Source organism: Gymnoscopelus microlampas (assembly GCF_963454915.1).
Source record: "Gymnoscopelus microlampas genome assembly, chromosome: 3".
Taxonomy (NCBI): domain Eukaryota; kingdom Metazoa; phylum Chordata; class Actinopteri; order Myctophiformes; family Myctophidae; genus Gymnoscopelus; species Gymnoscopelus microlampas.
In genome coordinates this window covers 15424974-15446665 of record NC_139940.1, presented here as the reverse complement: position 1 = coordinate 15446665, position 21692 = coordinate 15424974, and the positions used below count along the sequence as shown (strand labels likewise).

General features: G+C 41.0%; 1 protein-coding gene across 1 annotated transcript in view; it reads left to right on the top strand.

Moving 5' to 3' along the window:
- The first annotated feature begins 12390 nt into the window (after positions 1–12390).
- mindy3 (MINDY lysine 48 deubiquitinase 3) overlaps positions 12391–21692 on the top strand; it is an 82582-nt gene continuing 73280 nt past the window's right edge. Inside the window, exons 1-10 of the mRNA XM_084052869.1 lie at positions 12391–12493; positions 13485–13864; positions 14407–14486; positions 15901–15961; positions 16513–16716; positions 17410–17461; positions 19586–19700; positions 19802–19875; positions 20096–20175; positions 21565–21635. Of these exons, the coding sequence (XP_083908995.1) occupies positions 13771–13864; positions 14407–14486; positions 15901–15961; positions 16513–16716; positions 17410–17461; positions 19586–19700; positions 19802–19875; positions 20096–20175; positions 21565–21635 (831 nt within the window). The 5' untranslated portion in view covers positions 12391–12493; positions 13485–13770. The remainder of the gene's footprint in view (positions 12494–13484; positions 13865–14406; positions 14487–15900; positions 15962–16512; positions 16717–17409; positions 17462–19585; positions 19701–19801; positions 19876–20095; positions 20176–21564; positions 21636–21692) is intronic.

Sequence of the window (21692 nt, the reverse complement as noted above, 5' to 3'; positions counted from 1 at the left end):
CACATGACTCACATGATCATTTTTACCTAATTTGATGAAAAACTTGTGTTTCTACAAATTAGTGACATTTTAGCATTCTGGGCACACCCTATGGGTGTAACTGCAGTCTAAGAGACCAAGGTCACAGAGCTACAGACTCAGTACAATGTTATCGCTGAACTGTGATGAATAGGACTCAGTGGAGAATGAACATTAGACCAGCTGCTCTTTGTTGCTCCAATTGTAGATCAGGCGGTAGAACTGATCGACTTTGGAACCAGACTGAACACCACCGATACAGAGGTGGCTGAACTGAAGAAGCAGAGTTCAGGTGCTTAAGATGTGCTCTACGAATAAATTAATTAAATGGTTTACATGATGCTATAGTCAAATCTAGGTTTGACATGCTATAATGGATATTTATCATATGTCAATTAATGAATGAATATATACATTCCTTTAATCTGGATTTTTACCGAAATTAAGGACTTGACCCTTTTGTCAAACAGCAACAGAGACGCAGAGCAGCTGAGAGAGCATCAATATGCTACCAAGTAAATAGGTGGACAATTAAATAACACTCCTAGCATTTCTTCTACTGTATAGTCCATCTCGGTGTACATATTATGGGTCTTGATCAGTCAATAACAATGACAAGCACACAGGCACTGATAACTAAATTAGAGATGAATTTTCTGTCTTCAGTTCATGCAACAGAACTCATAAACCTGGGGAACAATGCCAGCACCACCAAGACTGAGATGGCTGAGCTGAAGACACTGAGTACAGGTGAAAAAAACTTCTAAATAAGCAAGACACCATTTAAAATTCAAAACTAGAAAAGGGCACTCCTCAGAGGAGCACACGTCTTCACCAGACTGGGTGGCCTACCCAGGCCTGTGACAGTCAGCACGCGAGCCGAGGATGCTGTGGCGGGAAATAGCGTTTCTACAACATACGGTTAAAATGTTCGTATTTGTGATAGCCCCTATGGACAGCAGAGAAAGCGCTTTTGGAGGTGCACTCTATAGAGGCCCATCAACATGCGATTCCAATTTGGGGTTGATTAAATTTGGGATTCAGGATACAGAATGTGGCATTTTAGAGAGAAAGCAATAGGTCCCGCCCACTTTGAACCCAATTACAGGCAAACAGTATGGAATATCAAAACCCTGTATGAGGGTCATGTCACATGACTCACATAAGATTTGCTATATGGTTTACATAATGCTATAGTCAAATCAAGGTTGACATCACATTGCTATTCCTCACTGTTAAGTATAATTATGCAAACATTATCACTCAGTATGTCGGAGCGCCTGCCCACATGTACGATATTCCTTCTGAGTCAACAAATAACTGTCAAATTAACACTTTAGACTCTCACATTGTTGCATCTATCTTCTATAGTCCAGCTTGGTGTACATATGATGGGTCTGAAATCAAGTGTCTTAATCACTCATACCACTGACAGGCACACAGGCACTGATTCCTCTCAACTTGTACAGGATGAAAACAATTCATGTTGGGTTTTATTTTCTATCTTCAGTTCAAGCAGCAGAACTCACGGACGTGGGGATCCAAGCCAACACCACTGAGACTGAAGTGGTTGAGCTGACGAGACTGCATAAAGGTGAAAACAAAACAACAAAAAAGGTTGCTCAATAAACTAGCGAGAGAGGTGTGGACACCCTCAGGTTACATGTGATTGTACAGTAGGTAACACAGGAGGAGATAGAGTTGGACATGCACATGAAGAAAGAAAATTGAATAATTCAATCCAATGCAGTTTGTAATTGGGTGTTTAGCAGACCAAAGTGCTAGGTTGGAGTAAATGCCATGATCTTTTTGTCAAACAGCAACAGAGCCAAACTCTGAGGGATAGACTCTGAGAGAGAGCAACAATATGCTACCAAGTAACTAGGTGGACAATTAAATAACACTCCTAGCATATCTCCTACTGTATAGTCCAGCTTATGGTTACATACTGTACAGTTACATACGGTTAAAATGTTCAGATTTGTGATGGCCCTAATGGACAGCAGAGAAAGTGCTTTTAGAGGTGCACTCTATAGAGGCCCATCAACATGCGATTCCAATTTGGGGTTGATTAAATTTGGGATTCAGGATACAGAATGTGGCGTTTTAGAGAGAAAGCAATAGGTCCCGCCCGCTTTGAACCCAATTACAGGCAAACAGTATGGAATATCACAACGCTGTATGAGGGTCATGTCACATGACTCACATGATCCTTTTTTTACCCAATTTGGTGAAATACTCATGTTCAGTGACATTGTAGCATTCTGGGCACACCCTATGGGTGTAATGGAAGTCTAAGAGACCAAGGTCACAGAGCTACAGACTCAGTACAATGTTATGGCTGAACTGTGATGAATAGGACTCAATAGAGAATGAACATTAGACCAACTGCTGTTGTTTGTTGCTCCAATTGCAGCTCAGGCAGTAGAACTGATCGACTTTGGAACCAGACTGAACACCACCGATACAGAGGTGGCTGAACTGAAGAAGCAGAGTTCAGGTGCTAAAGATGTGCTCTATGATTTAATTAATTACCCCCATAAGATTTGCTATATGGTTTACATAATGCTATAGTCAAATCAAGGTTGACATCACATTGCTATTCCTCACTGTTAATATAATTAATTATGCAAACATTGTCACTCAGTATGTCGGAGCGCCTGCCCACATGTATGATATTCCTTCTGAGTCAACAAATAACTGTCAAATTAACACTTTAGACTCTAAAATTGTTGCATCTATCTTCTATAGTCCAGCTTGGTGTACATATGATGGGTCTGAAATCAAGTGTCTTAATCATTTCATGTTGGGTTTTTTGTTCTATCTTCAGTTCAAGCAGCAGAACTCATGAACGTGGGGATCCAAGCCAACACCACTGAGACTGAAGTGGTTGAGCTGAGGAGACTGCATACAGGTGAAAACAAAACAACAAAAAGGGTTGTACAATAAACTAGTGAGAGAGGTGTGGACACCCTCAGGTTACATGTGATTGTACAGTAGGTAATACAGGAGGAGATAGAGTTGGACATGCACATGAAGAAAGAAAATGTAATAATTCAATCCAATGCAGGTTGTAATTGGGTGTTTAGCAGACCAAAGTGCTAGAGTAAATGCCATGACCTTTTTATCAAACTCTGAGGGATAGACTCTGAGAGAGAGCAACAATATGCTACCAAGTAACTAGGTGGACAATTAAATAACACTCCTAGCATATCTCCTTCTGTATAGTCCATCTCGTGTACATATTATGGGTCTGCTCAAGTGTCTTAATCATTCATACCACTGACAAGCACACAGGCAGACACTGTGATGAATGGGACTCAATGGAGAATGAACATTAGATCAACTGCTCTTTGTTGCTCCAATTGCAGCTCAGGCGGTAGAACTGATCGACTTTGGAACCAGACTGAACACCACCGATACAGAGGTGGCTGAACTGAAGAAGCAGAGTTCAGGTGCTAAAGATGTGCTCTATGAATTAATGAATTAAATGGTTTACAATATAGTCCATCTCTGTGTACACATTATGGGTCTTGATCATTCATACCAATGACAAGCACACAGGCACTGATAACTAAATTAGAGATTCATTTTCTGTCTTCAGTCCATGCAACAGAACTCATAAACCTGGGGATCCAAGCCAACACCACCAAGACTGATGTGGCTGAGCTGAAGAAGCAGAGTTCAGGTCAGGTTCAAGTGCTAAAGATGTGCTCTATGAATTGATTAATTAGATTTGCTAAATGGTTTACATAATGCTATAGTCAAATCAAGGTTTGACATCACATTGCTATAATGGATTAATCATCATAATTTTAATTCATTTATACATTCCTTTCATCTGGATTTATAACAATTTAAGGACTTATAAAATACTAGTAAACAACACTGGATGAAATGCCTTGCTTGAATTGTCAAACGATCCATGATATTGGTTGTCTCTTTTCTGTCGTTTCTGTTGTAGACTTGAATATCAGAATGTCAGCCAGTGAGACAGATGTTCTGGACCTCAAGACAGAGAATGGAGGTGAGAGATGTGTCTGTGTTAGCATCTTGACAAGAAAAATGGAGGAAGAATTTCATGATTTACAAAATATAAACCTTCCCATGATGAATGAATCTCAAACTGCTGCAATTTATTTCTGTAAAATAAATGAGAGATTGACAAGCTTGCACAAATGTCTCTGATTGAAGAACAAGCCACCCAACTGACATCTTTGGGGACCAGGCTGACGGCTAGCGAGAGAGATGTGGACGCCCTTCAAACATTTTACACAGGTGACACAACGTTACAGATGTGATCTAAAATATAGATCAAAGTCCAACTCTATATCCTGACCTACTGTATCATATTCTGATACAGTAGGATCATATTATGATACAGTAGGATCATATTATGATACAGTAGGAGATAGAGTTGGACTGATACAAGAAGAAAGGAAATGGAAGAATTCAGTCCTATGCAATTATAATGTACTAGAGTCTCGGGGGGCTACGCCCCCCGAGACCCCAGCCGCGCACGGGGCTCTAGGGCTGTGAGGGTGCGCTTATTTTGGGGTACCAAAATGGTGGGATAGAACTGTCCAAAAGTAAAAAAAATAAATAAGAAAAAAAATGGAAAAAAATGTTTATATTTCTTTTTTACGTGGTGGTCCGCGGACCCCCTGTGAGTGTTGGGACCCCCGGGGACCCCCCTGGAACATGGCGGACCCCTTCGGCTGTTTTTTTTTTTCATGAACGTCCTTGCTTGTTTCTGTCGCTTGTTTTTGAAAACCTGGCATAAACCTGGCATCCCGACTGACATCACTGACGTATCCTTGGTATTTGTACTTCCGGGTTGCATAATGATGACATCACTGTCGAATCCTTTGGTGTCATGAACCTACGCTGATTTGTTTACCAGATTTAGCAGAACAACGTGCTGTACTGTGGCCGTCGCTGTTTGTTTTTGTGTTTGGGATGTACATGGCACGTGAAGGACGGACATATTGTGATCAAGACATGAGTGAAGTGAAAGTAACGGCCTGGGTGGAACAAAAGAGGTATGTAAGAAGGGGGGGGGGGGTTGAAGCGAAGGACCTGCTTGTGTGTTGTTGTGGAGCTGCGCAGAGTTCAATGGCGGCCGCTCGTGTTGTTTCGGCTCAAGCCGTCGCCGTTCGGTGTCGGTGGTGCGCACGGTAAACGGTACGAAACTGTTTCACCTTCCGTTTTGTCCGTAATGTGGTGAGTGGAATAAATTATGTTGCGACGTGGAAACTGTGAAGTGAGCAATGATAGGTGCCCTACGCCACGCGTAAATTCTCCTTGTCCGCCGTGGCTACTGTGTTGGCGAGATGTGGTGTGTCGGCGTTGTGTTTACTCGATTACAGAGCTGTGGCTATGGCGTCAGCGGCGCGCGGAAGTGACTTGCCGATTATATAATTAGATGTGTTTAGCAGAGTACTAGTACCTACTTTAGGTCTTAGACCGTTACATAATATGGTGCATATTTTCTATTTGTACAATAAACTAGCGAGAGAGTTGTGGACACCCTCAGGTTACATGTGATTGTACAGTAGGTAACACAGGAGTAGATAGAGTTGGACATGCACATGAAGAAAGAAAATTGAATAATTCAATCCAATGCAGTTTGTAATTGGGTGTTTAGCAGACCAAAGTGCTAGGTTGGAGTAAATGCCATGATCTTTTTGTCAAACAGCAACAAAGCCAAACTCTGAGGGATAGACTCTGAGAGAGAGCAACAATATGCTACCAAGTAACTAGGTGGACAATTAAATAACACTCCTAGCATATCTCCTTCTGTATAGTCCATCTCGGTGTACATATCTTAATCATTCATACCACTGACAAGCACACAGGCACTGATTCTTCACAAGTGGTATGGTATGGGATGAAAAGAAACTAAATTAGAGTTTAATTTTCTGTCTTCAGTTCACGCAACAGAACTCATAAATTATGGGTCTTGATCATTCATACCAATGACAAGCACACAGGCACTGATAACTAAATTAGAGATTAATTTTCTGTCTTCAGTCCATGCAACAGAACTCATAAACCTGGGGATCCAAGCCAACACCACCAAGACTGATGTGGCTGAACTGAAGAAGCAGAGTTCAGGTGCTTAAGATGTGCTCTACGAATGAATGAATTAAATGGTTTACTTGATGCTAGTCAAATCTAGGTTTGACATGCTATAATGGATTAATCATCATAATGTCAATTAATTAGTGATATATAAATTCCTTTAATCTGGATTCGTACCAAAATTAAGGACTTGACCCTTTTGTCAAACAGCAACAGAGCCGCAGAACAGCTGAGAGAGCAACAATATGCTACCAAGTAAATAGGTGGACAATTAAATAACACTCCTAGCATTTCTTCTACTGTATAGTCCATCTCTGTGTACATATTATGGGTCTTGATCATTCATACCAATGACAAGCACACAGGCACTGATAACTAAATTAGAGATTAATGTTCTGTCTTCAGTCCATGCAACAGAACTCATAAACCTGGGGATCCAAGCCAACACCACCAAGACTGATGTGGCTGAGCTGAAGAAGCAGAGTTCAGGTCAGGTTCAAGTGCTAAAGATGTGCTCTATGAATTGATTAATTAGATTTGCTAAATGGTTTACATAATTCTATAATCAAATCAAGGTTTGACATCACATTGCTATAATGGATTAATCATCATAATTTTAATTCATACATTCCTTTCATCTGCATTTATAACAATTTAAGGACTTATAAAATACATATTGAGAGTCCATTTCCTCACTGTTACTTATAATATGCAACATTTCTCACTCAGTATGTCTTCTTATCACTTAACTTTGTTAAGGAGCGCCTGCCCACATGAACGATAACTGTCAAATTGACATTTTAGACTCTCAAATTGTTGCTCAAACAGTAAATGGTTGTGTCCATTTTACTTTCCCCAGATGCACTTATCCATCTGATTTGCCAGCATTGCTGTAGATGTGCACAGCACACCATTTATTTTGAAAACTTGATTTAATACTTTATGCTCCATAATATATTTTAATTTGAGAAATATATTTAGTTGAAAATTCATTACACTTAGGCTTAGTTCATATTCATATTGATTTTCATAATTCAAGTACAGTAATATAATTCATGCATATCCAAGTATTCCTGTGCTTGTAAGATTAATGTATGATCCACTTTTCTGATCAAGATAACCTTGATCAAAACATATTACAAAGTATTTCTTTAGAGTAAATGAGAGATTGATAAGCTTGCATAAATATCTCTTTGATCTATGGTTTCCAGACAATGAGAGGAAGATAGAAACACTACAGGCAGAGACTCAAGGTAAGGTTCATTGCATGATATTCTCAAGACAGTTTCAGCAGAGTGACCCACAACATGATTTTCAAAAAAGGAAAATCATACTGCCTCTAACGACGCTGCTGCTCATTACTTTTGTCAAGCCTCAAGTTGTGCAACATTTAGGCTTAATTCATTCATATCAATTTACATAATTCAGGCTTTAGAGTGTAACAGAGGAATCTAGTGGAAAGAATTAACTTTATAAGCGTATCCAATGATTTCCAGTGTTTGTATGATCTCCGTATAATCCACTATTCTTATCTAAATAACCTTGACAAAGGTTGCATTTGACAAATTAAACTTTATTTTATTTATTTATTTAAAATAAATGATTGATAGACAAGCTTGCATCAATATCTCTTTGCTCTATGGTTTCCAGACAATGAGAGGAAGATAGAAACACTACAGGCAGAGACTCAATGTAAGGATCAGTGCATGCCATTTTCAAGACAATTCATTTACAGTAGAGACAATAATTGTCATTATAAGCATACATTTGTGCATATTAATAGTTAATACATTAAAACTGTTATTGTATGCTGATGTAATGGCATTTTGCAATGGCAACTAATCCGTCAATGCTTAATGTTTGTAGTACCGTACATATTGTAAACGTAATACAGTTCAATTTTTCTCCATGGTGTCCAGGCTTGACAAACAATGTGAGCCAGCTGACAACAGAGAACAGAGGTAAACTATATAGCTGGTGTTCAGGGAGAAGAACACAAGTAATTACAACATTTAAATGTCTACACACTGTTCAAGGAGAAAAACGAAATATATGTAATACAGGCAGCTAGTAAACAACACTGGATGAAATGCCTTGCTTGAATTGTCAAACGATCCATGATATTGGTTGTCTCTTTTCTGTCGTTTCTGTTGTAGACTTGAATATCAGAATGTCAGCCAGTGAGACAGATGTTCTGGACCTCAAGACAGAGAATGGAGGTGAGAGATGTGTCTGTGTTAGCATCTTGACAAGAAAAATCACACCCAGTGTGAAGGTAGCGGCGCCTTTGATACATTTTGTCATCGATGTGTGTTTATAATGTGTTTATAGCCACGTGTCACGTGAAGCTTGACCAATCACTTTGTTGACGGGTCTGACCAATCAGAGCGTTGACAGGTCTGACCAATCAGAGCGTTGACGGGTCTGACCAATCAGAACGTTGACGTGTCTGACCAATCAGAGCGTTGACGGGTCTGACCAATCAGAGCGTTGACGGGTCTGACCAATCAGAGCGTTGACGGGTCTGACCAATCAGAGGGTTGACGGGTCTGACCAATCAGAGCGTTGACGGGTCTGACCAATCAGAGCGTTGACGAGTCTGACCAATCAGAGCGTTGACGGGTCTGACCAATCAGAGCGTTGACGGGTCTGACCAATCAGAGCGTTGACGGGTCTGACCAATCAGAGCGTTGACGGTGAACACGGACAAAGTCGGGTATAGAGCAGGATGCGCTCTATACCTAAAGGTATAGAGCGGCTAGTGCCGCTAAAAATGGAGGAAGAATTTCAGGATTTACAAAATATAAACCTTCCCATGATGAATGAATCTCAAACTGCTGCAATTTATTTCTGTAAAATAAATGAGAGATTGACAAGATTGCACAAATGTCTCTGATTGAAGAACAAGTCACCCAACTGACATCTTTGGGGACCAAGCTGACGGCTAGCGAGAGAGATGTGGACGCCCTTCAAACAGATAACACAGGTGACACAGCGTTACAGATGTGATCTATAATATAGATCAAAGTCCAACTCTATATCCTGACCTACTGTATCATATTATGATACAGTAGGATCGTATTATGATACAGTAGGAGATAGAGTTGGACTGATACAAGAAGAAAGGAAATGGAAGAATTCAGTCCTATGCAATTATAATGTATGTGTTTAGCAGAGTACTAGTAGCTACTTTAGGTCTTAGACCCTTACATAATATGGTGCATATTTTCTATTTGGGAATTCCTGGCTGCAGACTTCTGTTGCTGCTGTGTATGAAATCTAGGTTTTAATGTCTTTCATCCTGCTTCAGCCATCATCTCCAGACTTCATGACACAGAGAGAAAAGTGGATGCTGTCCAACAGGAGATCAGAAGTAAACTATCCACCAGTATTAATATGACATAATTCTTTAATATATCATTAAGTTGACCGTTTTAACCATTAAGTAAATGTTCTCCTTGAGAATAATTCAATCCTATCTTATCCTACCTACCTCATTGAGAATATTGTTTTATTTACAGACGCACCCAAAGTGGCCTTCTCAGTTGGTTTGACTAATGCAGGGTACGTCGGACCCTTCTACAATGAAAACAGACTTGTCTATTCCAAAGTCTTCACCAACCATGGCAACGCATATGATGTCATCAGAGGTATTTCTCAGCCACCTGGAATTCTGGATTAATCAGGATGTTGAGGCAAACAGAATCTGAGAAACTTTATATTTCGTTGCTGTCGGGCAGAAACCTCTTATCAACATGTACAATATATTAACTTGTCATGTTCTTCCCCCCCGTAAATTACTGACTTTGCCGATCTGCAGGCTCAACATTTTTTCATTTGGTTGGTTGGTTTGCTGGTTTCCACTTGCAAACCTCCTGACTTTTATTTATGATCACTGAACTGACCTGACTGTATAAACAGACCACTCTCAAATTAACACTTTCAGTCAACTGTTGCAGATAAATCAATCCATAACACATTTGCTGTACTGTCTGTACATAGCCACCGATCAGCTGTCCATTGTAGTATGAACGACTTATTATTATTATTCATAACTTTTCTTTTCAGTTATTAATAATTCCATCATCGTGTCCAAAGCACATGAAATGTACTGTAATTATTTTCAAGTCAGGGTTGTTGGACTGATTCAACAATAGGAATACACAGGACTATGACATAATGTTAATAACCCATTTATTATTATTTATTTATTATTATAACAATACTACAACTATTTACCACACACTAGAATATAATGATAATTACACAATGTAGTGAAAATAAGCATCAATGAATAAATGCATCAATAGTCTAATCAATCTGAATTAATAGAAAAGTGAATGCCATAAACCATGATAATACCTTGCCAGGCTACTTCTCAGCACTCGACTATTCAACACATTAATCACCACATAGCAAAACTAACTTGCTCTAAACATAACCACTAATAACCTGCTTCACCATGTATTTAATCCTCTCCTTTCTACAGGTGTGTTCACTGCGCCAGTCAAGGGAAACTACTTCTTCCGGTACACCGCCATGGACCAGCGCAAAGACAACAAGATAAGCATTTATCTGGTTAAGAATGACCAGCGCGTCCTCACCCACACCCAGGACAACCACTTTGGCTCCTACGACTACCTGTCTGGGGGTGTGGCGCTCGTGCTGGAGCGAGGGGACCGTGTGGAGATTAAGCTACCGGCCAACTGCGGCCTGTATGATGATGAGGCCAACCATAACATCTTCTCTGGCTTCCTGCTTTTCCCTACAGCCTAGGATCAGACTGTGTGTCTTGCTTTGCTTTGTATACTCGCTTTGTTTCATAGTCATCTCATTATGGGGAAACATATAGTATACACATCAATATATTAGGCAATTTAGTAATAGAAAGAAGTAATAGAAAAAAACACACAATGAATCTTAAATAAGTCTTATAAAGATTTGATTCGATCATATTGCAAAGTGAAGTGTCAGTAGCATATAGACAAGACGTGAATACAATGTAAGCCATCTGTTACAATGTAGCAGATGATCACAATGACTTTACTGTTATGTATGAGCTTCAAACTAAGAAATTGCATTGATAAATACTTGCTTTGACTCACATTCATTTGAAAGTAAAAGGTTATGTTACTTAAGGTGACAAGCAAGCAGTTAAAGGGTGCTATCGAATAAAGGTGAAAAGCTCCCCAAAATATATATATATGCATATTTTAATCTTTCTGTTTTCATAATGCACATGCACTTGTCCACCTTATTCACCCACATGACAGAACTCATGTAGGCTACATTTAATGCAGATTAATGTAGATATTGTAAGATGTGTTCTTGAGTGTCAAAGGGGTCCAATGTATCCATTGTGATTAGGTACCAAGAACTGAACTGCCCCCTTATTTCTATCAGTGTGCATGCTCCTAGTTCTGCTTATTGGTAGGAAGAAATGGTTGTTACAGAGTGTGTTGATTGATGATGACAAAGGAAATTTCTCTTTTACAATTATATACAGATTGCACTGAAAACCACTGCTCTTTAGAACTTATTTAATTACTCATTCCTTTCTCCCTTCCTTTTTATATTATTTGTTCTTTCTTTTTTCATTCATTCTTTCTTTCTTTCTTTCTTTCTGTTTATATGAATACTTTCCTTTAAAGTAATGACACCCATATGTAATGATCTAAATATCTGAATGTATTTATTTATTGACAATGACAGATGCGTTAAAAGCAGTGGTTTTCAACCTTTTTCATATCAAGGTCCATTCTTTTTTGGCATTTGAGCCACAGACCACCATTTGATGACTCTCAGACCCCAGACTTAGAATATTTTTGTTGTCGCTGGATGAGATTTTGTCCACAATTCCATGCTGTATTGATGTGGTACTAATAGGAGAGATAACAGACAAACTTTGATCAAAATAACAATTCTTTAATTAAGTAATGCAGATGTTTAACAATAATTTCTCTTGAGAGTGTGAAATTAAATCAAATGGACCCGTTTTTACGCTCTCAAGAGTAAAAACTCTACCCAATAAGGGTCCATTTGGTTACCAACTCTCCATCATTTATCTGGGGACCACCTGGAACCCCCTCAAGGACCACTGGTGGTCCCCGGACCACTGGTTGAGAAGCACTGCATTAAAGCAACATGTACCAGGGGTGGGCCATGGATAGTGATTGACAGCAGCAAGGACCAATGGGACGTCGCGCTGAGACTGTGCCTCTTGACGCAGCCGGAACCTTCTATATTTGAACCAATGGGCAGCGGCGGCACTCGCACGCGCATACTTTCTTACCGTTGTAAATAAACGAATGACAGAGACGTTAGTCTGCGAACGAATGAAAACATCAGTGAAACATTCCACAGTCTCTCGTTAACCGCTTGAGATTTGAAGGTAATTATTATTTACGTAACTAAAGGCTTCTCTTAGCATTCATAATTATCCATATAGCGTTACAACGGCAGTACATTTAGGCGACAATGAGGCAAATGTTAGCTGCAAGATGCTTACTAATGCTAATAGCTAGCTTGAATGAGCAGCACAGCTGTGTCAGTTAAACATAACCGTTACTGGCTTATGAATATATCATGTGTGTGTCTGTTGTTAATTAGTTGTTAGTTGAATAACTAACGTAATAACAGTGCTTTTGTAGCCAATCCTCCGCCAGTGTAATAGCACGTATTGGCTAACTCCTAGCTCTAGTTCAGCTGCACCTTGGTTAGCCACCACTGTGGTCAGTGTCAAACAACTATTCCTTTTTTATATAAGTGACACTAATTCCCACAAAGCAGGCTCAGTAATTACTGAGCTACATGTGTGTTTGTTTTCACACCGTCTACTGCAGTGTCATTCACACAGTACTTGTCACACAGTACAAAAATGTACATAGTTACTGTCCACCACTGAAATAAAATGTGTCGAATCCTTAGTCCTACAGTATACTGAAATCAACCCATAAAGTTTTGCGTTGTGATGAACGCATTAGAGCCAGACCAATATATTGCAATTATTTGACCTTCTTGATGACATTGTCTCGTCATTTATGCAGCCTATGTGTCCGATTTTTTACCACTTTGGGCATGTCATTATAGGTGAACATTTCCAAAGATTTCACAAGTTAAAAACGTTTTAGAATTGATTATTTATCTCTTAAAAAACGAAATATCAATTAAAATAAAGATAGTCATTGGTCTAGACTAGGGAATTGGCATTGATATAGGCTGTAAACTAAGGAAAATTCAGTAAAGGTAATCTCTTTTATTACATTTTCTATTATTGCTGTGTCATGTCTGTCTGTGTGTATGTGCTAAGGCAAATTACATCATGCATTATGCAAGCCTATTCTTAAGTTGGCCAATAAAACACTTGTGATGATGATTTGCAGACCGTTGCTGTTCTTCTTACCTGCCTTTCTGGTGCCGTCATTGGAGAGATAACGTTGTGCCACGGAGTCTGGTGGCCAATGACAACAGCTTCACCTGCCAGGCAAACTAAGAGGAGTCTCACAGTTAGCCAAGAGCCAAGTCACTCGACGTCACCTAGAAAGCTGTCCTCAGCAGAGCTCTCCCCGCCCCGCCCTGTCGCCTTCATAACCACCCCCAACCCCCCCACCCCCATCTGTTGCACCTGAAGGTGGACTGTCCGTACTGTGCAGACCGGTGGAAGCTGACATGTCGGATTTGAATAGAGAGGTGGTGGATTTGGTGTGGGGCAGACCTGCAAGTGGAGGAGTGTCGGCCTCCATCTTCCGTAGATGGTCACAAGGTACGATGTTTAACCACTTAAGCCCCATATACATTACTTTGTCGTACGACGTATAGCGAAAAATATTTGTATCAATGTTTGGAGGGAGGGAAGCCGTGCGTGCGAGGGTGATAATTGTTATTGCACGTAATCCTACGGGCTGGGGCGGCACCTGTCAGCAGGGAGTGTTGGGCGGGAGGAGTTTGACGAAGGCTCTACGTCCTCCCAGTGGGGGCTCCTCACTGGTAGGTGAGTCAGTAGGATACGACAGCAGTGACAACATAAATGTGTGTGGGGAGGAATCAATTGGCATAACGACTAAATTGGGGAGAAAAAGAGGGTAAAAAGCAAAAAATAATAATAAATTAATTAATTCCAGAATGTGTATTCTGCAATGTCCTGTAGCACTATTATGTATGAGTTATGCATGTGTGTGTACTTTGCTGATGGTCACGCATTGATTGTTTCATTTATATTTTTTCACATCGAGAAAATTCCATGTGTGAACCTCGTACTTGGTGATAAAGTGTGTGTGATTGTGATTATGTTGTTTTGTGTGGCAGGGTTTGTTTTCAGTGAGAATGAGCCTTCAGCCCTGGAGCAGTTAAAAGGAGGACCCTGTGCTGTCCTTGCACCTGTTCAGGTATGAGCCACGTCTCTCCATAGACAGACAGTTAATGGACAGACTGATACAGAAACCATCTGCATAATAAAGGGATAGTTCACCCCCAAAATGACTTTCTTTCTATTGATTGCGACCGTAGGTCGCATTTACTATAGAAACCTGCTCCAGGTGTCCGTGCGTCCCTCCGTCACACACGTCACACTTTTGCCCTGCTCATATCTCCGCACCCGTTGCCCCGATCCATGCCAGATTTTGCACACACACTCCTTACCTGCCAAACTACACCCTCCAAGGACCCCCGGAGCTCCAGGGACCCCCAGCTGCCTCGGGGACCCCCAAGTGTAAAAATCAGCACGTCACACTTTTGCCCTGCTCATATCTCCGCACCCGTTGCCCCGATCCATGCCAGATTTTGTACACACACTCCTTACCTGCCAAACTACACCCTCCAAGGACCCCCGGAGCTCCAGGGACCCCCAGCTGCCTCGGGGACCCCCAAGTGTAAAAAATGAGCACATGTGGACAAATTACCAAATGACCACCCCAACGGGGCTGCTCACGGGGCATTCCCGGGGACCACCCACTCCTGGTGCTCCAGAACGGATGCAAAAGTGGTGGCGCCCCCAGTGGAGGACCCCCTGCCACTGCAGCTCACATAAAATGCCGTAACTCGGGCTAGGAGCGTCCGGGAGAGCCGCGGCCGGTACCTATTCGTCCGCCAAGGCAACGCGGACACCCCACCCCTAATTTCTCACATGGCCCTCTTCTAGCGCCACCTTCAGGCCGCTTTTCACAACACATTTTTGCCCACTACTCCTACAGTTTTGCCCCTAAAAACACGCAAATTGCTACACACTACACAGTATGTCTACACTCATGTCATCAACATGCCTGCCACCACATTTCTTAGACCACCAAACAAAACTATACATTGCCCACACAACTAGGAACCAATCGCCGTTACAGCCCTCTTCTGTATACATGTGACCTACGGTCGCTTATCTCCCGATTAGGGAGTCTTACTGGTTAGTCACCCCATGGAGACTTGAATTCATGGATATTTTTTTGAGACACAAAGAGTCTCCTTTGTGTCTCCTTCCGGAACCGCTGCCTACCGGTCATCAAATTATTGGCTTAGGAATGTGACAAAAACTAAAAAAGAATATGAGTTCAAGTGTCCATGGGGTGACTAATTGATAGAACTTTTTTGGGGGGGGTGAACTATCCCTTTAACAGAAAATGATAAATACTGCACTATTGATTTGGTTAATCTTCAACATTTATAATACTACTAAGGTGATGCCTGTTGCCAGTCTATGTCACTGTGTCCAAAATGTTCTATCCTGTGAATTCATTTGTTTCTTACACTGCCGCAAAGGTATATTTGTACATGTTTACATGTGCTTAATTCTGGGTTTGTGTTTGTTTGCAGGCCTTCCTTCTGAAGAATATTCTATTCAACAGAGAAAGTTTAGACTGGAGACAGATGACAGGTGGGTTACCACTGCCTGCTGACTTCCAGTTGTGTACTGTGATGATCCATTCTATAATGTACTACTCGTATGAAATGATCTGCTGCTGTTTCTGCTGCTGTTTTATGGCAATGGCTTACTTGTGCAGAATGACTATTTACAAGTATTTCTATCACAGTAGTTCAAATGTATTGTTAATTTTGATATGCACTGTGATAATAGTACACTAGGTGCTATGATAATTAATGACACATTGAGTTAGTTGAATTGTATTCATGGCTTTTCCTTGCATCATTGTCATGTTTTTCACTCAAAAGAAGAATGATAAGGAAAAAGAAAGATTCTGTCTCTTATGCAGCTTGCTTTGTACAGTATACCTGGTATTCTGCACAAAAGATGATGTTTTGATGATGATTCTTCTTCAAAGAATATGTGCATCCTCATGTAAAAGGCATATTTGTCAATAGTAATCAAACTCTTCCAAATGGAGTTTATTAATACAGGCAGCATTATTGTACATGACTACTGAATGAGAACCTTTTATGAACACTGAAACATTTTCTTTTCTCCAGAGGAGGACCAGAAGACGGCTCTGTGCTCCACTCTGAGTGAGATCTTGGAGTGTGCCTGCTCCGGTCCCTCCACCACCTACTGCCTGGTGTCATGGGCTAAAGGACAGAGCCCTCACACCGCCACACACACCTCCAACACGCAAACACCTTCCTCACACACGCAGGGCACACCAGAGCCGGAGAGCAGCCAGCCCCTGCAGGACAGTAAGTTATCTGTGGAAACGCTTATTTATACTTACCATAGTTACTCAACAAAAAATGTATGGAGTCAACACTTTTAAATATACATAATTTCTGTTGAGCGATGAGAGTATACACTTCAAGGCGCTCTGGTGGCGCAGTGGTAAAGTGCCTGCCCACCACCGCAGAGGTTGTGGGTTTGAATCCACCATGGTGCATCTGCCTTTTGTTGAGCGGCAAATGCAAACACAAAATTGGCCCGTGTTCGGTGGGAGGGAAGCCGGGCAGGGAGGGTGATGTCACGGCACGTATTCCTACCGGCTGGGGTTGCACCTGCACCTGTCAGCGGGGAGTGTTGGGTGGGAGGAGTAGGACGAAGGCTCTGCGTCCTCCCAGTGGGGGCTCCTCACTGGCAGGTGAGTCAGTAGGATACAACAGCAGTGACAACACACAAAATGTGTGTGGCGAGGCGTTAATTGGCTAAAATTAAATTGGGGAGAAAAAGGGGTAAAAACACAATAAGAGTCTACACTGCAGTCTGTTATTAATGGCAACTCAAAACTACAACTAACTTGTATAACAGAGTGTGTTTTGTGTTTTTCTCCAGCAGTTAAGTCAAATGGAATGTCATGCTGTGTTACTGTTATGGTATGTGCATGCATACATGCATGTCAACTCATTGAGTGTGTGTGTCTGTGTGTGCTTTCCTATGTCTAGCTGCTTTAGCTGCTGAAGACCTTGGCTTTGAGCAGTTTCACAGTGTTCTACAGTAAGTGAACCTCACCCTACTCTACTGTGCCTACAGCTAACTCCACCCTCAACTATCTCTACCCCACCACCCATTTTGTTCGAGAACTAAAAATGCCAACATTGAGAAGGGAAACATTGCCAGATATTGTGGTCGACATTGTCATCACAATGTTCAGGACACAATAGTCAATGTTGTGCATCTATAGTGTCACCCTGCTGACCTTTGGTCACTCATTTTTCTCACCCAATAGAGGTCTTGACGGCCGTGCCAATGCTCTGTAGCAACAGGAGAGCAGAGCATTCTCCTCTGTGAGAATTGGTTTCACAGTGAATCAGCCGTTTCACTCTACTGCTTTATTAAGCACCGCTGACTCGGCACTTTGACTGATTGTCTAATGAAAAACTCACTCTCTAATTCACACACTCGCACATTTTCACACGGACATGAGGCAGTCAAATGAAGCAAGGTTGTGTTTTGCCAGAAGAGTATTGGAGATTCATCAAACACGCAGAGTGTACAGTCAGCCCAGAAATGCATCAGCAGAAAGCTCTGTCTCACCATTGTCTGTGTGTTTTGCTACTTTAATTATGCTACTTGCTGTTGTGGCTGCTCTGGGCGTTTGGCTCAAGATTTTGTGTGTTACAGGATAATGACAAAGTCTGCATTGTGTTTTTAATGGTGTTTTGTTTTACGGACTTTGTGTTTCACTCAAATTTGGGAGAATATTTGTCTATAAAATGCTGTGCAGCTCATTGGTCAACATGAATCACAAACAAACAAAATTATTGAAGACGGATACAGCTGCATGCCAAAAGAGAAATCTATACTATATTGCCCAGTCTTCCACCAGTTGGGGTGGAAGAAGTGAAGCTTATTCTAACGTTCCTTGGGGATTGTACAGTGACAGTCACACATCCTTTAAGAAGGTTCATTGAAACTTCAACTATAAAATGTTTCCGGTGTGTAGGATTTGTGGGTAGTGGACAAACGTTTTGTGATTTACTTCAGGGATGGATTTTGGAAGACCCGTCCTGACATGTCACTCCATGACTGGTGGCATTCGCTGAGGTCAGAGCAGGGCTTCGTAGAATATTTGAATAATATTTAAACTGGTTAAACTTTTCAGTGCTCTGAGGCTCCCGTCGCTCATCTCATTCTTCTTGCTTTCCCTGTAGCTCCAGGTAGGAAATAAACGGCCGTCCATCACTAAAGCGAAATAACATAGACTGTAGCGTAGGACAGAAGACTTCACTGGCGGGACTTTCAATCACAAATTAAGAGAAGCAGAGAGACAGCAGAAGACAGACACTCTGTCATCTATTGTCACGCTCAATCTTTTTTGTTTTCTTTTCAAAGCTGACATAAGGGATGTATCTGATGAATGCAGATAAATGCATGTGACTTTATTCCCACAGAAAAATAATTAATTTTAGTGAAATGGCTATACCACTTCATGGAGTATATAACCGTTTGACACTAACCTTTACCCTAACTTAGTTCTAAAACCCACCCTCACCCCGTCTTTACATGCATGTCATGTATTTCCTCATGTGTATCGAATTGCAACATTGTACTATTTGTATGTATTTTATTTTTGTGTTTATTTACTACAACATGAGGGTCATGTTGAGGTTCTCTGTGTGCCATCATGTGCTATTATACACTACTACCATAATATTAATAATAAACTTTAATTTGTATTTTACCATTTAGATATAATCCAGCTCAAAGTACTTTATAAGCAGCACACATTATACAGAGACCAATATAAAAACAACGCGCATGTGTGTGTGGCACCTTACCAAGGTGCTTAAGTACCAATGCCTTAAAGATGCTATTATACAGCTTGGTTACAAATGTAAACGGCTTGTGTTCATATTTGGAAGCCACGGTAATGTCCACAAATTTGTTGTGAGAGGCCTGCAGATTGCAGGAAGCCAAGAGCTAAGGCATTAGCTAATTGAACACAAATAAAGATGTTAAGTGTGTGTGTGTGTGTGTGTGTGTGTGTGTGTGTGTGTGTGTGTGTGTGTGTGTGTGTGTGTGTGTGTGTGTGTGTGTGTGTGTGTGTGTGTGTGTGTGTGTGTGTGTGTGTGTGTGTGTGTGTGTGTGTGTGTGTGTGTGTGTGTGTGTGTGTTACAGTAAGCGGTTGGTGCAGTCAGTGAGTGAGCTCAGAGAGGAGGTGTTGTCTCTCTACCACACCTGGAGGGGGTGCTGTGGAGTCCTTCTCCTCCTCTATTCTGTCATCCTAACCAAGGTACAACCCCCCCCCCCCCCCATAAAATGGTCAATTATTTATACATTATACATTGCTATATCCCTGGATACTTATATTGTATCATCTGTGTGTGTGTGTAGGGTATAGAGAACATTAGGAATGAGATTGAGGACACAGAGGAGCCTCTTATAGATCGTCTCCATGGCCATGGCAGGTACAACAACTCACCTTCTCATCTCACACACTGAAGAATTATAATTGCAACATGTTTTAATGCCAATTATGAACTTTGATTAATTGATCACAGCACTAGAAACATGTTAGCAAATATGTATCACAATAGCCTTATTCCTATGTTTCTTTTCTCTACATTAGTTTGTGTCATACTCTATTTCTTTCTGTCTGTGCCTTCAATGTGTGTGTGTATTTTCCAGTCAGAGCCTGGTGAATCTGCTAGTTACTGGCCATGCTGTCTCTAACGTCTGGGACGGAGATAGAGAGTGCTCTGGCATGAGTAAGTTAACCACTTGAACCCTAGAGTCCCAATTTTGCCAAAAATAGCAGATCGATGCATTGCAGCTCGTTGTGAGCTTGTAGATCTGCTATTTGTGGTGAAGAGATTTGGGGTAGAGGGGGAAAAAGAGAGGCCACTTAAACATACATGGAGTACATACATTTACCACACACATTCACTTGCATTTAGAACAAGCATGTATATACAGTATAAGGGCTGCAAAATGACTAAATTATAAAAGTTGCCAAATGCAACTGGTAATCATTTTATGATTGAAGAGAAATGTCAAAGATATGTATAATTCTAACTAAACACATGTACTCACTAGAAATTAGTCAATTATTAAATGGGCAAGCGCCTATCTCCTCTTGTAAGCTTTTGGAACAGAAAAAAATCACACCCTGTGTGAAGGTAGCGGCGCCTTTGATACATTTTGTCATCGATATGTCATATAGCCATGTGTCACGTGAAGCTTTACCAATCACTTTGTTGACGGGTCTGACCAATCAGAACGTTGACGGTGAACACGGACAAAGTCAGGTATAGAGCAGGATCTATATACCTTTAGGTATAGAGCGGCTAGCGCCGCTAAAAAATAAAGCTGAAAAAGATTGCCTACATTTATGACGTCACACACACATCATAAAACAGTTTCCAATAGGGGGTACCCCAGTGGATCAATGAGTAAGGCTGTGTGTCCACTAAAGCAACAGTTAGTGTGGAAAGCCAGATGATACGAGGTTACATGCTGATGTCACATCTGTACTTCACCTCGGTATCTGCAGAGATTATTCCACAAAAACATTTGAACCCACTTACACTGGCAAGTCTGTACTCTCTCGCTACGTGCTTCAGCCTTCCCTTCATAACTTTTAACTGCTCTGTTTGCTCTGTTTGTGACTTTTTATTATTACTCTATTTTAATGTGATCTTTCTGTTTTATTTGTATTTATTGTACAGCACCTTGTAACATTTGTTTTGGCGCTTTATATATAAATGTACCTTGGGCTGACATTTTTACGTTTGTGATTCCATTTCATATCAGTTACCAGTTACAAGTGTTTCAGCTTTAAAACATGTATATATGTCTATACAGTTGTTGTTATTATTATTATTTCTCACAGCCCTCAAAGATAAGTATTGTATGCCAGTGTCACATTTGCATCAGCAGAAATGGCCACCAGAGGGTGCTCATATCACACAGACTAGTGTCATTTAGTTGTATACAGCTGTGATAAAGTCCTATACAATGAAGTGTGTTCAGGTTTTCTATAATCCATTATATAACCTTAATGGAAAACAAATTCAATGTGCACTTTTTCACACTCCTTGTTTACTTTCTATTCTCTCTCCTTTCTGTGTGTTTGTGTGTGCTTGCGTGTGTGTCAGTGTTGCACGGGATCCATATACAGGCTTCAGTGGGTTTCCTCACACTCATGGAGTCTCTGCGTTACTGTAAGGTATGTACACCCATACGTGCGCGCCTGCACACACACACACACACACACACACACACA